Source organism: Leptinotarsa decemlineata, unplaced genomic scaffold, assembly GCF_025532065.1.
Source record: "Leptinotarsa decemlineata unplaced genomic scaffold, Ldec_3_MD MMD2_tig00000199_RagTag_RagTag, whole genome shotgun sequence".
In the NCBI taxonomy this organism is placed as follows: Eukaryota; Metazoa; Arthropoda; class Insecta; order Coleoptera; family Chrysomelidae; genus Leptinotarsa; species Leptinotarsa decemlineata.
The window spans coordinates 4,360,281-4,380,689 of NW_027412544.1; the positions used below are offsets into that span (position 1 = coordinate 4,360,281).

The window sequence follows — 20,409 nt, forward strand, 5'->3', positions numbered from 1 at the left end:
ACACATAGTTCAAGACTTTGAACATTCTTCAACACCGGATTGTCAACATGAAATGCAAATTATTGAAAAAAAACTTGTTTTATTCGTAACATAATATCAAAATACTTAAGTATATTATTTAATTTGGTTCTAAGAATGAATAAATTTTATCAGAAATTTCGTGTAGTACATTTTCAAACAATATCTGACATGTTCGATAATTCCTACGGGTAATTTTAATTCTAGATAGATGTTAGGAAAGTTCATCTCTTACCTACGACGTACATGTACATTTAAAACGTATTGGCATTGCGCATGCGAAGCTAAATATTACATTCCGCATACTGTAATCTGTAATTGTGATTCCTCTCGTGCAGAGTAACTGCAAACTGGGTGTTCTGTTTACTACGAAACATATATGTTAGGCTTACAGGTAAAACATAAGTGTAATTTCTACAAAATAGTTTTCATTCTTCAGCAATTAAAAGGTAATGAAGGAACTGATGAGTAAGCCAAAATATTTTAGATACATGGGTCTCAGGGCAAAACCCTGATTTTGACATAATTCATAAAATAACAAATTGATACGAGGTGCCTGGCGATGTCTGAGATATATATTGATTGTTGGATGACTACAAACCAACATAATTTGCAAAATAATTATATTTGAAGAATAAATACGTATATCTACGCAAAGCTCTCGGAATGGTCATCAGAGAAATGATTTTTTTTGTAGATATATGGGAACAACTCAGCCATACAATATTTTGTTATATCTCACAGGGATTAGGGAGCCCCCAGTAGGTTTTATTTATTGGTAATGAATGTAAAACTACACTCAAGAGACTCGCCAGATATGTTGCTAACGGAGAGAATGTCTGAAATATAATAATCTTATTCTATCATACCAACACGAATGATAACGGACACCTGAAGAAAAACTCAGTATTGCTTTCACAAGTCGGTAGCAGTAATGTACATTGAGTTATTTTTCCAATAATCTGTTAGGACACAACGATTAATTTTTGAAATTTTGATGTAATCTACTGAACGCGATGCCATTTTTAATTCAACTATAATCTCTAACGACATTGTTATCAAATGGAATCTTACGTGTTTCTGTCAAATTTGTTGTTCCCCTACAAAACATTATTCGAAAAATTTGGGCGACATACAAGATTACCGTAGAAGATAATCGAACAGTAGTTTTTCCGAATGAAAAATTTACTAAAAGAATATTATTCAAATAACAAGAAATACCTGAAGTTTTGATTTTCGGAGCTACAACAATACTTTGAATTTATTGCTCTGCATCGAACTTTAATTTCATAAGGTCCTACGTTCAACATCTTCATTTTGGGAATCAATGTTTTCAGAACACCTTGCTAGATATCTTCTGCATACATTGAAAATATTATGACATTATAATTGTTTTCAATTACATTAGTCGTTATCTCTGATGAAATTATCACTTCTAAATTTCAAATCTATATAAACAATCAAATTGCAGGTTCAAACTGCCATTCGTTCAACTATCTTCAATTTGAATATCAAAAGGGGCGAATCAGACTTGTATTTTATTATCATCGACTTCAAGTACCCTTATCGGTGGTGTAACTAGTTGGCATAATGACACATACCTACGTCAACCCCAGTTGCATACCGAAATAAGCACGGGTACATCAACAGACAATAATGGAATAAACATTGTGGCAACCTATAAAGAGGGGTGCATACAAATTAGATTCAGACATAGAGAACAAAGAAAAAAGAAAAAAAAAAGAGAACCTTGCACGGTTCCAACTCCTCTGTGCCCTCCTGATTTTTGTAGGATTTGACCAAGTCGCTAACATATTCCCACACCCCTTCAGCAAGGGCACCGTTGTCCCAGGCAGCTGCCCCGAGTTCCACATGCCTCACCATTATTCAAAACACACAACACTAAAATCCATGATCAAGAAACCGGCAAAAATTTCCGAAAAACTACATCTGCACAAAAAGTTGCTAAAAGTCCGTCGACAGGCATGACTTGGCAACGTAGCGTTTTCGAATTCTCCGCGACTTCTTCAAACGACGAAGATTCCAGTTCTTCAGTCGCAAAATCGACTAAAATTCGCGTAATCAGCGGGATTGGAGACCGTTCGCGTGTCGTTTCGCGTTTGTTTTGAAAGCTCGTAGTAGTAAACACACACGGTTACTAGATTGAAATTATCGTGCGAAAGCAATCGAGCTACCGCCGCGCTTTGCTCGCCCTCTCTCTTTCTCGCCCGGTTAGAAGTGTAAATGAGGAATGAATGGGTGCGATGATTGGTCGGATCAGACGCAGCGGCATACACGCGTGTTTTGGGTGTTCTGTTACTCGAAACGGGGAGGTTGACTGACGGTGGTAGTTGTTGCAAAAGAGAGGAAAGTGGGGCCGATTCAATCTGATGGTTCTCGGTGAGAGATAAAAAGATTATCTCTGGTTGTCATATTCTTATTTGATTTATTGTTTGGAGCAGATGAGGTGATGAAGGTGTCAGCTGTTTCGGATTGGATTTGTATAATTTCAATTTAAGCTGTTTCCGATTATTATTTAAAAATTTAATTTTTATTTGATTTGTACTTTTATATTTTATACTCACACGAGTATTAATTGTTCTGGAAACAAGTATTTTTGATTTTATATACGCTAATACTCAAATTTTACTTTTATATTTTTCTATGATTCACTTATATTTTTATAGTCTTCTATGATTCACCTTTTTTTTTTCGCTAGAAAAGTAGCCTACGCTGATACTTCACCTTTTCATTGACCCTTAATTATTGTTCTACATTTTTGTATTTCATTTTTTATATTATATCGATGAATAAAGACGATTATTATTATTATTTGTATAATTTCAATTTTAGTCTACATCACAAGTTGAAATTCTTGTTCAATAGACTTAAAATCTATGAAAAATATGAATAGTTCATTGGATTCAAAATGAGGTGAAGTGAAATGTATTATAATGATTTTAGAGCTCACAAAAAAAATTTAATTGTTATTAAAATTAAGACAAAAAAAAGAGTTATTTGTTAATAACTCAAATACAATCAATACTCAAGAATAAGAAATAAAAGATTCTGACATTTAAAAGTACCACGATAATCAACAAATTTTTTTATACTGTTTTTACAATAAATACTTGAAAATACCACGCATAAAAAACATTTTGCTGATTACAATTTTTCAAAGTGCAAAATGATTTGAATATTCAAAAAATAATGCTGAATTTTTTTTACGAATATTTTATTACCGTTTTTGCAACTAATAACGGTAGTAATTTCCACTGGGTACAATTTTTTACGTCATTAAATAAATCATTCGTAAACAGACACGTCTAGTATAATTTTCTACCATTTTGTCGTCATGAAGAATAATTGAATCAAAAAAAGTTCCTCGTAATTTTTTATTTGTTCATAATTGATTTTTCTACGGTTTAAATAATTAGTTAAGGAATTATGTTTCTTAATTTCATTTTGATTTTGAAAGTAATCAAAATTACAGAAGCAGCCGTATATGTAACAAAAAACTGAATCTTTTATTTTTATTTTTCAAAAATCTTTTCAATATTACACGTTAAGAAACAAACTTTATAACTATTCGACCGTTGATAGTTTGACAGATACTTCATCACTGAAAAAAGTTATTTTGAAGGTTAAATGGCGTTTTTGCTTCATTTAACATCTCTAATAATTGAAGTTTTATTAGTTTGTTTCTTAACAAAAAAAAAGTGATGCTATGGTGTGATATTAACATTTTTAACTCAACATAAGTATTTAAAAAAATTTTTGTGTGCTCCAAGATGCAAATATTTTTTAAGCCCATTATTTAAACTTTTATGTCACCATTTATAAAAACGGTATTTGGCAAAAAATAATTTACAATTGTATAACTTTTTGAAGAATCAATTTTTTCTGTAAATCTAAAGGGACTTTATTCTTTAAAGTGCTCAAATAACAGAGATTCATTTAAATTTTGAAATTGATGTTCAATACTAATAAAATCGTAAATTTTAAATGAAAAAACAATTTTCAAAAGTACCCTTCTCATATCCGTCGTGGTCTTTACTCCTAGGAAGGTAGGTAGCCATAACCTGATGAATATTTACTGATTTGTACCGTTTATTTCAGTTATAACTCAATTAACTGACATTTAAGTCATCATTGAATTAGACTGAAAACAGCGAAAACAAATATTTCACAGATTTCAAGTAATTTTAATAAAGTTATAGACGGAGTTGATTCAATTATGGCATATTTTCATGATATCAATATGATCCTGCAAGTTTTGATTTTTCTACTCTTCTAAAATTGCTCTATTGTTAAAATTTTTCACGAGTGGGTACAGAACTGATTTCCTTAGTAGTTTGGGATACTATAACATAGAAATTTGAAATATTGTTTTTAAAGACCGTTTCTATAATCTGATGTAAAATACCGGAGTTGAGTTTAGGTTCTGGGTTAGGTTAGGTTAGGTCCTGGGTTAGGTTAGGTTAGTATATGTTAGGTTAGGTTTGATTAGGTTAGGTTAGGTTTTGGGTTAGACAGAGACTAGGGAGTGAGGAGAAGAAGGATAGGTTGGACGAGGTTGGGTTGGTGACTTGGGTTAGGCTATTTAGGGTGGACTTGGGGGTTGGTTTAGTGACTTGCGTTAGGCCATTCAGGGCGGACGAGGTTAGGTTGACTTGGGTTAGCTCGTTTAGGGTGGACGAGGATAGGTTGAACGAGGTTGGGTTAGACGATTTGGGTTGGACTTGGTGGTTGGGTTGGTGATTTGTTGGGTTAGGCTATTTGGGTTGGACTTGGAGGTTAAGTTGAATTTAAGAAAAAAAATTGTGGTTTTTATTGAAAAAAATATGTGGGCTAGCCTTCAAAAATGTAATTATTTAGGATTTCGAAGAGAAATTAATAAAAAAAATAAACACTTCATTATACAGAAAGTGCAAAAATTCTAATAAAAATATAATTTTCATTCAGAAAAAGCACAGATGACAAGAAAAAAGTCGTTTTACATAATAAAAAAGTGATTGTGTGTTGACTTGTTGGGTTAGGCTATTTGGGGTGGACTTGGAGGTTGGGTTGAATTTAAAAAAAAAGAAATTGTTTTCATTGGAAAAAATATGTAGGTTAGTCTTTAAAAATCCGATTACTTAGGATTTCGAAGTGAAATTATTTAAAAAACACTTTTCATTACACAGAAAGTGCAAAAATTCTAATAAAAATGTAATTTTCATTCAAAAAAGCACAAATGACAAGAAGTGATTGTAGGATTTACTTGGAGGTTGGGTTGGACAAGGTTAGGTTAGTAACTTGTTGGGGTAGGCTATTTGGGTTGGACTTGAAGGTTGGGTTGAATTTAAGAAAAAATAAATGTCGTTTTTATTGGAAAAAATATGTGGGTTACTCTTTAAAAATGCGATTACTTAGGATTTCAAAGAGAAATTAATAAAAAAAAACATTATACAGAAAGTGCAAAAATTCTAATAAGAATGTAATTTTCAATAAAAAAAAGCACAAATGACAATAAACAACGTCGTTTTTCATAACAAATTATTGTTTGTAAAAAATCACTAGTCATGGCAAAGTGCCTCAAAATGTTGGTATAATTTCAAATCGACATATTGATTAATATTTTCTATAAACTTTTTACAATATTTTCTACGGTTTAACTACAAAATGACAAAAAACACAAATCACATACTTCACTGAAACGATTCAACAAGAAGTTGAGGCAAATAACTGAATTTCGAAAAATCCTATGACATGTAAGCGACCAATCATCCAATCACCCAATCATAAATAAAAGTTTTTGAATTTCCGAATTTCAGTAAGTCATACAGGTTTTTACTTCAAATGGGTCCCCATGGAATGTCTAAGAAAACAAAAAAAAAAAAGGAAAATCATACAAAACAACCGATTTTTTATTCCAGGTAATAGTTTTTTCAGGTAAAACAAACATTATTGTAATGTCAATTCCCCTAATAATCATTTCAAAATCCCAAGATATTCATATAATGACTACATTTTTTGACGACTGGCTTATTACACGACATTATTATAATTATAGTACAGCTAACTACTATTTTGTGTTGTTATGAATTCTAATTTAATGCCTTATAATGGATTAGTTCACCACAATGTTTCAGTTCACACCCTCATTTCAACGGCACATGCACAATTTTTCACCCCCATAGAAGTATGGAAGTCCAATATTATAATGTACATGCCCAATATAAAAACACACCAATAATAAAATCACGTTGAAATTAGCGCCCTCATACCCCTTGCATTAAGCAATTATCTACCCCTGTATCAAATCGAAGATTAAATGAAACACATGTCAAGGCTGGTTGACTATTGTATAGAAAGGATAATAACGATAATAAGAATAATAGGTACGAAATTTGTTTGTTTGATCCGTTTGAAAGCCTGGGGGTATAGACATGAATTTTAACAAACAAGCTCATAGCAGTGGAAATGCCCACCAAATAATATTAACTCTTAAATTTTTGGGAAAAAAGGTTTTTGGCTTTCTATTTCTCTTTCTTTATACAAACAATGTAGAAAACATTCAAAGGAAGGAAAAAAGCAATTAAGTTCAAAAACGCCTCATGAAGATATGTAGATCATGCATAGACTTGACTTTCATATACAAACTGAAAGGCTTCTTTGAAACAACTACTTCCATACGAACATTGAATCATACATACATTTTTCTCGCTACACAATATTTATTATACATAGAGGGTGAGTCAATAAGATTCCCTCAAACCATTGCTATCACAGGAAACAATTTTTCTAACGGCTCAATTTTTTTGCAGTCATATCGATACATACTATCTTTCAAAATTATTTTCTCGCATACTGGGCGATTTAGCCGAGCGTGGCCAACCAGTATATGAATACGTCATTCCATATTTTTTTACCTCCAGAAGGAATTTTTGTTTTTGAATTTCCATTGCGGCATTGCTAAGTTATTTCAGAAAAAACCTATTTTGCAGATATTTTTTTATTTCACCACCGGCATGTCTACAGCAATTAAGTGGATTTTTTTAGAAATAGTTAGTCAACATCACTATAATAATTTCTGGAATCTCAACTTTCGGAAACAATATATAGGGTGCTCGATAAAACCGGTCAAGTTTCATTCATTTTCAAACAGACATAATTCAACTTTTTCAAATAGAACACCCTGTATTTTTTCATTTGTATGAAATGTTTCAACATTCTGCTACATACATACATACAAGTTTTAGAAATTGTTGTAACCACAAAAAAATTTATTTTCTTATGTTCACTTACTCAAATTTGTTTTTTGAATATTCAAACTAATCGCTAGTACATTAGCATTTTTCATACCATCTAGTGATAGTTATCAGCGGTTTCAACGGTAAGAAATGCCCAAAAAACCTAAAGAATATGTATACTGCTCTTTTCTTTAAAAACCCAGTTATCCATGATGACTGACATCAAAAAATTAATCTCGGAATTTGTCAATAACGCCATGTGTTGAAGTTTCTTTCGCATGTAGATTGAATCATTTTCATCATTTATTGGAAGATATGGTACAAATAATGATCTATGCTTTGGGGGAAAGTGACGGAAACTGCTTCCTTGCATCTAGGATTTATAAAGAGAAGTTCCCCAAAAGAAGACAATCAGATGGAAGAACATTTCAGGCTCTAAAAACAAGATTTGAAAGAACTGGTAATGTCAATCACGAGAAGTTTGAACGTGTCTGGGTTTACTCAGGATCGACAGTTTTGAAAAATTTCAATAGATTCCTTATTGCATCACAATGTGGAATCTATAAAATAACATGTTTCCCTGTATCTCAGTTAAATTACTTTTCAACAATGAAAAAACATTCAAAATATTCTTCTGGAAAGAACAAAAATCTCATAGAAATTTGTTTTGTCTGTTTTATACGACTCATTTGAACCGCTGGGTAGAACTTCATATTTTAAGAAAGCACATCCCACAAGGAAATCAGATATAAAATGAAATACAGGGTGTTTCAAATTCGATCCTCACCATTGGGATCTCGAAAACTATGAGAGATACGAAGATGGTTAAATTTGGTAAAGTTGCGCATTAACCTGACTAACAATATGCCGTTAAGAAAGTTCTGAAATTCCGAGTATATTCGGAGGTACCTGGGAAAAAAAGAAATTTCGGAAAATGGTATTTATTTTTTTTTGGATTCGAAAATAAATTGCACTTACACATTGCCAATTCTTCTACATAATGGTTTTTTCAGATTTGCTATCCGACGTTTCGTCTGCCGGCCACCATAATCAACTTTATTTTTTCTTAAGGGCGTTACATTGGTATCTTTCTGTTTTGCATTGAACCAGATTTTACATTTTCAGTGATGTATCATAAGTTATCATTCTTTTTCGAAAAATTAGAGACATTGAAGAAAATTAATCCTTATCATAATAGGCTTTGACTTTGATGTTTTAAATTTGTCTTTCAATGTGTTACCCTCGATGACATTTTGTTATTGTACAAGTCATTGAGTTTTTGGCTAAAAATGGCTTTCACGAATGAAGAAAAAAAGAGATATCATGCAAATTCATTACAAATACGATATAAACAGTGTTAGGACATCGGAAATGTATTTAAACTTGTATCCCGAAAGATGACAACCACATCGAACTATGTTCAAGTTATTAAATAAAAATCTCGCCGAGTTTGGTTCGTTTGAAAAGCTAATGAAAAAATACGGAGACAGAATCAACAATCAAAATTTGATAAATGACATTGTGTCCTTTTCAATTAAAATGGAAGTTTTAACAAATGACAATAATTAACTAGAATGTAAAGACAAAAGTAAATCACAGCAAATGCTCAAAATGCTGGCCTTGTTCATGGTAACACAAATGTGCCCTTCTTCGAATATTATTCACTGCACGAATAATTTCTCTCTTCTGAACTCCCTAACAATGTTGTGTTGAAGGTCCTCAATATTTTGATATTCCCTCTGACTATAAACTCTATTTTTCAGTGTACCCCATAAGAATGTATCCATAAGTCTGGGGATCTTGGTGGCCACCTTACAGGCCCATTATTCCCTATCCATTTATCACCAAATAGTCTTCGAAAATCGACTTGAAAACTGGTGATAGCTTTCTCCATTGAGAATTCCGTCAAATAAATCAGGATCCAAAATTCTATCTTTGCGAATTTCTGCCCAAACGTTGATACTAAATCGTACTTGAGGTAGAATATCTTGGAACTGCCTAGGGTTGTTTATGCTCCAAATGTGTTCGCTATTTCCCTTGAATAGCTCACAATTCATAAAAGTACTTTCATCTGTCCAAATTACATTTTCCAGGAAAACAGGAAAATCAGGTCTTCTTATTAGCCAATTACAGAATCCCCTGGATTCAATTTTCGAGATATGTGTATTTTGTAACATTTTAAACCGCTTTTTTGAGATGTCTCCAAGCACTTGTATGAGAAATATTCATTTAGCAGAAAATTTGACGTATAAATCTTTAATTTTTTTAAAAAGAATGATAACTTATGATACACATTGAAAAGGTAAAATCTGATTCTATTCAAAACAGAAAGAATCCAATGTAGCGCCAATAAGAAAAAATAAAGTTTATGATGTGGCCGGAAGACGAAACGTCGGATAGCAAATCTGAAAAAACCATTATGTAGCAGGAAAGAAGTGGCAATGTGGAAGTGCAATTTACTTTTGAATTCATTAAAAAATGAAGCCAGAAAAAAATTAAAACGATTTTCCGAAATTTCTGTTGTTTCCGGATATCTCTGGATATACTCGGAATTTCAGAACTTTCTCAACGGCATATTGTTAGTCAGGTAACGGTGAGGATCGAATTTAAAACACCCTGTATAGAGTATTCATTCAATATCAGAAATAAAAAAAAGTAATGATATTTTATTGAAAATGGGGACAGAAGTATAGATTAATTTTTCAACATAATTTTCGAAATGTCTTCTGATCTGCTCGGTATACATCCTTATAATTTTATATTTCTCAAAAGCACTTTTCTGTGGTAATCAAAGTTTGGAAAGCAATATATGTCATTGTTTTGATGAAAAAAAAAAACTTTGATTTGCTTTACTTCTATATGTTGAAGAATATTTCAGAAAAGATAAACACATTGATAGCTGAAACTTTAAAATAAACCTTTCTTTGTCAACTTCTCTCCTCCATCTCAAACTTCCAGTTTGAGAATTCAATTCCTGACCCATGTTTGGTTTTCAACCCATCTGTACACCAGATGTTTCCAAAATGAATATTTCAGGGATTACTGTTCATCATTCACTCTTTACAGTTTGTGACTCTTAACCATGAAATTGAAATATCAGAGATATTTTACTTCCAAAATTGAGAATTAAAATGGAGATAGCAATTACTTCACACAACGGCAATGTACTCGTATACCTAAATTCTGTGCTGAATTCTTTACAGCTTACACAATACTACAGGTATGGTTATGGAACATTGGATCATTCGAAACCACATTGAAGATTCTTTTTCAATATATGAAAGACTCCCATTTTAACTTTCAGGTGCATTTCGAATAAAGATTTTCTAGATCATTCTGGAATCAGTTCCGAGTCAACAAACAAATTCTTGGGGTTATATGTTGTTGATTTATATTCATATTTCAAACTTATGCAAGAAACTGCCATTGGGACATTCGCCATAAAATAAAATATTTGCAATAAAAGTTTGTCCACCTAAAAATTTTACTTCGCCACCGAGATATAAAATTTATTTCTGGGGAAATAAGTTTCAGTGCATATCGCATGTATTCAAAATTTTCATGCACATTCACTTTGCCACCCAGAAACTGTTTCTCCATCAAAGTATATATAACACAAAACAGGATAACCACGTAATATCTCCACAAATATCAAAAAACACTTAACGAAAAAAAGTTTCATCTGGCATCATCTGCTGTGATCATCAGTATCATGTTCTGGGTAGGTTATGTTGATAACTTCCCAAGCCACCTAGGAAGCATTATAGCTATTCCTAGTTTCATCAGTCATTTAATGTGGCAGAATCTACCCAACTTCAAATAGAAACTTTTTTTTGAGTATATTTTCTGGTTGAAGTTGGGTCCCAACCCACAATTTTTAGATTGTGAATAAGGCACTCTACCACTGCACCTGACATAGTTTGATTTTCAACCAAACATTTTGAATTGCTGAAGTGAATTTTGATATATTCTACAGAATATTATTCAAAAAAACTTACCTTTCTGGTCCTACGCCTCTGCCTAACCTTTCCATTCCCGCTTTTAGTAGCCCCTTGTGACTGAATCTCTTTCTTCAGATTCTTCACAACCTTCTCATCTTTTTTCTCCACAACTTTTCTTCTTGTCTTCATAATGGTTTGCCTGACATCTTTTGTATTTTTCACACTGATCTTGTTTGGGGAAGTTTCGACTTTACTAGATATAACATCGTTTTTAACGGGCTCGGATTTTTTGTCATTTTTTGACCCAGATTTATTCTTTTCTGATTCACTCTCAGAATCACTTGAAGGACCACTGTCTGAACTGGAAGTTGGAGACTTGCTAGCATTTTTAACCTGTTCAACTGGTTTATTCATATTTTTTTCTCCAGATGGACTTTGTTTCCGAACAGTTGCAATTGTTAGTCGCAGGCCATCTGTCTGAGAGCTAGTAACGGAAAACTCGGGACTCGGACTACTTCGTCCACTATGTGATGATGACTCCTGACTTGACGTAGAACTGTCACTGTCTGAAGAATCAGACTGACTACCTGACTGAGATGCATCAGTACCAGAGTTCTGAAAATAAAAATAGAGCATATCTTATTCATCACACTACTTTTATCTTATTCGATACGACAACGTACACGACATATGGCTTAAATCATTATTACAAGTGAACCAGTTTGGACTACAGAATTTTTGAAATTGCATCTATTAAGCAAACTGAATGGTTAATCTGATAGAACCATATTGAAATCCTTCACTTTTTGTAAATTCTGAATATGCCAATAAGTTTAGACTTGTTTCAGACTACCCCATTATCCTGTTGGACATTTTTTACACAGACAATTACACTCTGTCTTCAATTATGTGAGGAATTGAGATACAATGATAATTTCAAGTGATTTTCTACTCGATTTCATAAAAAAAATCAATGGATTATGCTAGCTCAACCATTACGATGGCAGAACCAAACCAAATTCATCAATTTTCTCGAAAAACTTCAATTTGCTAGAATTTCAGGAACATTCCATTACCCTGTTAAGTAATTATGACAGGCACAGAGGGGTAAGAGCATCAATAAACTTTTTTGAAAAATAGTTTTTTTTGCCTATCTACGATTTTCTGAGCACCTAGCACGGACCTCATTGCTCCGTAATCCAAATGATCAGATAACAAATCCAAAGGAGTTTACAAAGTCAAGACTGTGACAAGACTTTCTCTCTTCCAACACGTATTGGTGACAAGACACAACATCAATTTCGAGAACACAAAAAGCAAGCAATGGAAACTTCTACTATCGAACAATCAGAGAGGCTATCCAAATTGAAAAACGAAAGGGATGACACACAAAGATTACCAGCAATATATGGAGATCCATCTTATCACTTCACAAAATCAAACAGACTGCACAACCCCAAAAGCAAAACTTAGCACATGATAATTCAGGTGTAATGACAAAGGCAGGTAAGACAGCACAGGTAAAAGGTCTAGAAATAGTGGTCTGAGCTTGGCGTGAGGACGAACGATATCGCTGAGTACCATCCAACCCTTGCTAGGGATCGCACGTTAAAAAATGGAAACTTCTTCAATCCTTAGCTTGCATCAGTTTCAACTCTTGAGGGTTGTTGTTCGGAAGGGAGCGACTGTTGGTTAATGGTTAACAGAAAAACAGATTTTTCAAACAGAAACGTGATTGAAATTGTGGCATGCAGAGAGTTAGTCTTTTAGGCTAATATTTACTTTAGCCGCCACACTTGAAGTCTCAGCAGTTGTGGGAATGATCAGGATTTAGGTTAGGTTGACAATGGATTCAGCTTAGCTGAGATTTACTTTTCCAAAAATTTCTTGTTCTCATAACTTCATTCTCAAGAAAACAAAATTTTTTCCATGTACTTAACAATGACATTTTTTTGTGTGTGACTATTTCATTTTTTGTTAGATTATTTGTGACCATTAAGACTCTTTTTAACGAGGAATTCTGAAATATAAACAATTTTGAAATCGGTCATTGGCACTAAAGTGAATTTTTATTTATTTTAATTAAAAGTGTTACTGTGTTAGATCTATAAAATGAAAATTTGTGTTTTTGGATTAGTGATTACATTACAGTATGATTAATGAAGAATTACTTAATTTATACATCAGCCTTTACAATTTAATAACTGCTACATGAATCCCCTTTTATTATTTTCTTTTTTCATGAGTGACCAAAATGCAAACAGAAGTGTTTGGTTTTTTCTGTTTCAATAATGAAAATTAATATATGATGTAAGGGCTTACACTAGAATCTGCTTCAGAATCACTTTCTGAATCACTGTTTCCATCATCATGTTTGGTAGCTCCAATTTCCACATTCAGGCCAGTGCTGAATGCTGTAATATCTACAGTACTGGGCAAATCAGATTCCTCAAGTTCATCAGCTGGTTGGTGGACAACAGAAGACCATCCAGGAAACAATTCTGAACTTGTAGCATCATTTCCTGCCATTTCAAAGAGCTGAAATACAAAATAAAATATATTTAAATTACCATTACAGATATTTAAATAACTGACAGTTGGCGCCAAAAAAACGAAACAAAAATATAACAAATGCTACCGCCATGTTAGATGAACTTTCACACAATTCCAAGAGTCTTGAAAGTGTTGCTAAACCATTTTACTCACTTTCAGGTAGAGTTGACCATTTTCTCAAACACTTAAAGAACAGAAGAAAAAGCTAATTTTCTGTAGTAAAAGTCCGTTTCCATGTTTATGTTCCTAGTTATAAACAAAATGGCCACCAGCTGATTTTCACAACACATTTTCCAGAATAACTGAAACACCGTTAACTTTCAAAGCAAACTCAATATCATCACACATTCTTCAACTGTTTTGAAATATAACTTGATGGGAAGACACTATTTTTACAAAATCGTCACCATTTTATTCGAGTTGTCAAGTTGCGCAACAGCAGCAAGTTCTTCGTTAGAAAATAGTGACAGTGTGACCAGTACAACCAACCGAAAAATGAAATAACGGTAAATTGGGCAATAAAAAGTATAATTTATGATTTGTGAATGGGTGTGTCATGACATGGATGAAAACGTTTATGAACATTATTTGGGTCTAGATTCATATCATAATTCTTATAAACAACAAAATTAATTTGTTTGTTAAACATTATAAAACAAATGATTTTTGTCACAGGTGGCAGCACGTCGTTGAGTGTGAAATAAATAAATTACAGAAAACTATACAACGACATTTGAATTTGACGTAACAGTTTTAGCATCGTTCAATAGATGGCAGAGTAACGTGCAAAGTAAAAGTTGTAAGAGACGATCCATATAAACACCATAGAGTTTGACGGTTTATGGTTGAATATCACTTTTGAGCAATGATACCTTTTCTTTATGAAGTTTTAACACTTCTGGACCAATACAAGATTTCGGTGAGCCTGAAAATATTTTCTTACAGGAAAATCCGAATTCATGATTAATGGCGCTGCAACTATTTTGCAGGTCTGCAGGTCAGCAAATTGTTCTCAGTAGACATTGCTCTCGTAATCTTGTAGGACAGAAATTTTTGCAGGTCGGGTCTGCCAGACATGAATCTCGACCAGGTTAATCATTTTCGACAAAAAAAATTTCAACCCCCACCCTTTGAGTATGGAAAAATTCCACATTCCTCATTAAATTGAAAATAAACTTTGCAGGTCGGCAGAAATTCTTGCAGGTCGGGTATGCCAAACATGAATCTCGATCAGGTTAATCATTTTCGACAGAAAAATTTTCCAACCCCCACCCAGAAATTTCACAATTCTCAAAAAAATGGAAATAAATTTTGCAGGTCGGCGGAAATTCTTGCGGGTCGGGTATGCCAAACATGAATTTCGACCAGGTTAATTATTTTCGACAAAAAAAATTTCAACCCCCATCCTTTGAGTATGGAAATATTCCACATTCCTCATTAAATTGAAAATAAACTTTGCAGGTCGGCAGAAATTCTTGCAGGTCGGGTATGCCAAACATGAATCTCGATCAGGTTAATCATTTTCGACAAAAAAATTTCAACCCCTACCCTTGGAGTATGGAAAAATTCCACATTCCTCATTAAATTGAAAATAAACCTTGCAGGTCGGCAGAAATTCTTGCAGGTCGGGTATGCCAAACATGAATCTCGACCAGGTTAATCATTTTCGACAAAAAAATTTCAACCCCTACCCTTTGAGTATGGAAAAATTCTACATTCCTCATTAAATTGAAAATAAACTTTGCAGGTCGGCAGAAATTCTTGCGGGTCGGGTATGCCAAACATGAATCTCGATCAGATTGATCATTTTCGACAGAAAAAATTTCAAACCCCACCCTTTGAGTATGGAAAAATTCCACATTTTTCATTAAATTGAAAATAAACCTTGCAGGTCGGCAGAAATTCTTGCAGGTCGGGTATGCCAAACATGAATCTCGATCAGGTTGATCATTTTCGACAGAAAAAATTTCCAACCCCCACCCAGAAATTCCACAATTCTCAAAAAATTGGAAATAGATTTTGCAGGTCGGCGGAAATTCTTGCAGGTCGGGTATGCCAAACATGAATCTCGACCAGGTTAATCATTTTCGACAAAAAAATTTCAACCCCTACCCTTTGAGTATGGAAAAATTCTACATTCCTCATTAAATTGAAAATAAACTTTGCAGGTCGGCAGAAATTCTTGCGGGTCGGGTATGCCAAACATGAATCTCGATCAGGTTGATCATTTTCGACAGAAAAAATTTCAAACCCCACCCTTTGAGTATGGAAAAATTCCACATTTTTCATTAAATTGAAAATAAACCTTGCAGGTCGGCAGAAATTCTTGCAGGTCGTGTATGCCAAACATGAATCTCGATCAGGTTGATCATTTTCGACAGAAAAAATTTCCAACCCCCACCCAGAAATTTCACAATTCTCAAAAAATTGGAAATAGATTTTGCAGGTCGGCGGAAATTCTTGCAGGTCGGGTATGCCAAACATGAATCTCGACCAGGTTGATCATTTTCGACAAAAAAAATTTCAACCCCCACCCTTTGAGTATGGAAAAATTCCACATTTTTCATTAAATTGAAAATAAACTTTGCAGGTCAGCAGAAATTCTTGCAGGTCGGGTATGCCAAACATGAATCTCGATCAGGTTAATCATTTTCGACAGAAAAATTTTCCAACCCCCACCCAGAAATTTCACAATTCTCAAAAAAATGGAAATAAATTTTGCAGGTCGGTGGAAATTCTTGCAGATTGGGTATGCCAAACATGAATCTCGATCAGGTTAATCATTTTTGACAAAAAAAATTTCAACCCCCACCTTTTGAGTATGGAAAAATTCCACATTTTTCATTAAATTGAAAATAAACCTTGCAGGTCGGCAAAAATTCTTGCAGGTCGGGTATGCCAAACATGAATCTCGATCAGGTTAATCATTTTCAACCTGCAAGAATTTCTGCCGACCTGCAAGGTTTATTTCAATTTAATGAAAAATGTGGAATTTTTCCATACTCAAAGGGTGGGTGTTGAAATTTTTTTTGTCGAAAATGAATAACCTGATCGAGATTCATGTTTGGCATACCCGACCTGCAAGAATTTCTGCCGACCTGCAAGGTTTATTTTCAATTTAATGAAAAATGTGGAATTTTTCCATACTCAAAGGGTGGGGGTTGAAATTTTTTTTGTCGAAAATGATTAACCTGGTCGAGATTCATGTTTGGCATACCCGACCTGCAAGAATTTCTGCCGACCTGCAAGGTTTATTTTCAATTTAATGAAAAATGTGGAATTTTTCCATACTCAAAGGGTGGGGGTTGAAATTTTTTTGTCGAAAATGAATAACCTGATCGAGATTCATGTTTGGCAGACCCGACCTGTAAAAATTTATGTCCTCCTACAAGATTACTGAGAACTACTGAGAACAATTTGCTGACCTGCAGACCTGCAAAATGGCGCACTGATGCATTGACCAGTTGCTGGAAAACTATGTATCAATCAAATGTTAAATTTCAATGTTATAAAACGAGATTGGAAGTATCTATTATTGCCCACCCAGATCGTCCGATTTAATGCCTTTGGATTATTTCTGATAAAGTTGTTCAAGACGGAAAGTTCATGAAAGTGAATAATTTACCGACATTCAGCATACTAAAAAATCTGGAGTGCTCACAGATGAAAATCTCCAATTCAAAGATATTAGTTGAACAACCGTAGTTTGAATAGAGCGTGAATAACGACATACTGAAATAATGTACGGTTAAATTTAAAAGACGCCTTTTATAATACCTAATCACCTTCATTTAATTTCTCATCATTTTTTCGTATTCTTATTGAAAATTCATATCATCACAAACTGATTCCAAGTGTTTTGAATTCTCTTATTGTGATTATAAAATAAAAAATTGGACCGTTGTTTTTTGATTATTCGCAAACTTCTGAAACACTCATGCTTAACTTTTCGATTCACTAAAAATTTTGAAAATGACTTTCTAAATAATTAATAATAACTGATCAGCAAAAACTATATTCATTGAGAAGGTTAATACCGATAAAAGTAAACGTTGATCAACTATCAAGAAAAACAACAAATATAAACTTATCATTTGTGAAAAATAGCAGAAAGAAGAGTGAATATCCTGAAAAATAATATTTCCCACAGTTTGTGTATATTTCCAGCCCTCCTGTTCTTTGAGAGGATATACCGAATATTGTACTTGGCTGCGACGAAAAAATTCATTGTTTTTCTCGGTTCTCTGCCAAATGAAGGAATAAAACATGAGCGGATTCACTGGCTCCTGAATATGCTGACCTCGGTTCGATGAGTTCAGTATACAAAATAAAATCAATTTGTCGAATCTGATAAATTTCCTTGTAGTCAAGACAATATTATTTCATATAATTTCACTCTGTTGAATATATTCTTGGTCTATCAGAACAAACATGGTTTCCATACAGGAATGGTTATTATAGAATATCCGACAAATTGTTTCTAGAATTCTATAAAAGCGAAATATTTAGTCAGAGTTTTTTGAAACTTCGTGATGTATCAGTAAGCAGAGAAAATATACATGCATACTGTTTAGGATATACATCAAAATATATTTTAATGATGGAAAGAAAAAACTCGTGAATTGCAGATTTCAAAATAATTCGTACAGTTTGGACTGACTTCATCTAGGATTGGATGTTTTAGCACCATCAATTGTTCACTGAATAATTTGATGCAAAAGGTTTCCTACAGGTGGATTGGTATAAGAACTCCAATTAAATACAAGTTCTACAATAATTATCTTTTTCAGAACATATCAAAGATTTAAAGAAACATATTAACAACATAGAATGAAATGACGTCAAAGGAAGTTACAAGTAACAAGAATCTAGTGTAGATATAAAAGGTAAACGTATAAATATAAAATGAAAAAACTCGAATTTGTATAGTCGTCAAAATTATAAGGTTCCATATGAATGGATAACTTTATTTCATTTTTAAATTCATTTATGCTGACCAATGATTCAATTCCATCAGTTAATTTATTGAAAAAATCAATTCAATTACGCTATGTTCAAGAATTGTGAGTCTGGGAGCAGTAGTTGATATTCATGTTTCAGTTTCATATTCGTTCAATCGACGGATTTGTGAAAGGGTGGTTCGACCCCTACGTCCGGATGGTAGATTTTCACTGCATAACTTCCAACGTGTGCTAGGAATTGCACGTTATAAAATGATACCACGTTAATCTTCAGCTCGCACGAATTACGATTTCTGAGGGTTGTCGTTCGTAAGGAGGCGACAGCTGGTAACGAAAAAATAAATTTCAACAGATATTTCAACATAAATCTCCTGAAATCAACTGCATCACCCGATTTCGGGTTAGAAGTTTGTAACAGTTTTTTCTGTATTTTTGGGTCACAAACTCCCAAAATAATTCAATCCGATATCAAAACGTCCCGTCCACCAAACGGGCAAAACAACAATAAAACTGCAATTCTGTTGATTTTGAAAAAAACATAAACTTGAGTTGTGATAATAAGAAACGTTTTTAAACTTTGTATGAAACAGTCCACTATTTTGTTTATGGTGTGTGACTTCATGTGGCATTATTACTTTATTTAAAGTGTTATCCCGTGGTGGGTATAAATTTCGATAAACTCAGTTACCCCATCATTCCTAGGTCATCATTTATTAAATCACAGTCGATTTTCTGGGAAAGGCACCACTCACTATTCCCACACTAAAATCCACAATGCCGGAAATTACTTTTCGACAGCGTTTAGTCAGGCGAATTTTGAAACAGCTCAATATCAACAAGGCGTCTGGCGCTGATGAAGTGCCCGTCATCGTACTTAAAAAGTTCGCAAATGTACTCGCATTAGTATTTTGCAGACTTTTCAACTTGTCTTACAAGAAAGGGGTTTTTCCTTCTTGTCGAAAGTTTGCTCGCGTTCAGCCTATTCCCAAAAATGGCAAGAAAAATCTTCCAAATGACTATAGACCAGTCGCTTTGCTATTAGTTATATAAAACAACAAAAATCACCTTCTATCGTATGTCACCTATATTTGAAATAAGGCAATCGAGAAACATGGAGAATCAATAGCTGTTGCGCTTGATATTTCTAAGATCTTTGATCGTGTATGGCGTGAGGGTTTGCCGGCCAAATTTTGATGCTATGGCTTATCGGATCATTTCTGTGTATGACTCTTCAGCTTCCTGAAAGAACGTTCCCTGCAAGTGGTCGTCGACTGATATTTTTCGAATACTTTCACTAGCAACGCTGGATCCAGTGGTCCATATTGTCTCCAACCCATTTTTTTACTGTATATCAACGACTTATTGGAAAAAATAAGAAATCCAATAAATTGCTTTGGTGACGACAGCACACCTGTCTCCTTATACCATTTGGACTCCAGGACATCGGCTACAGAGGCACATCTTTACCGACAGCAGAAGGTTGCATACTTAATGAGGATCTAGAAGTGATTTAGAATTGGGGTGAAAGTAACCAGGTTCAATTTAATGCCACAAAAACCCATCTATCGGTTTTTTCCAAGAAGATAAATGCCTCCGAACCGAATATAATAGTGTCAGGTCAGACAATTCCGCTTTCTGCTTTGATAAGTTTGTTGGGGGTTAAAATGGACATCAATATGTCTTTGCACAATCATGTCGCTG

General features: G+C 33.6%; 1 protein-coding gene across 2 annotated transcripts in view; it reads right to left on the minus strand.

Moving 5' to 3' along the window:
• The window catches only part of ash1 (histone-lysine N-methyltransferase ash1), a 100,113-nt gene extending 85,883 nt beyond the window's left edge, over positions 1-14,230 (minus strand). The window contains exons 1-3 of one of the 2 annotated variants that reach the window (XM_023156399.2): positions 13,901-14,230; positions 13,517-13,732; positions 11,252-11,809 (exon numbers count right to left, since the gene is read on the minus strand). In XM_023156399.2, the coding sequence (XP_023012167.2) occupies positions 11,252-11,809; positions 13,517-13,723 (765 nt within the window). In that variant the 5' untranslated portion in view covers positions 13,724-13,732; positions 13,901-14,230. Of the gene's footprint in view, positions 1-1,767; positions 2,186-11,251; positions 11,810-13,516; positions 13,733-13,900 lie in introns of those variants that run through there. The other variant, XM_023156400.2, reaches the window with a different exon arrangement.
• Positions 14,231-20,409: the final 6,179 nt, after the last annotated feature.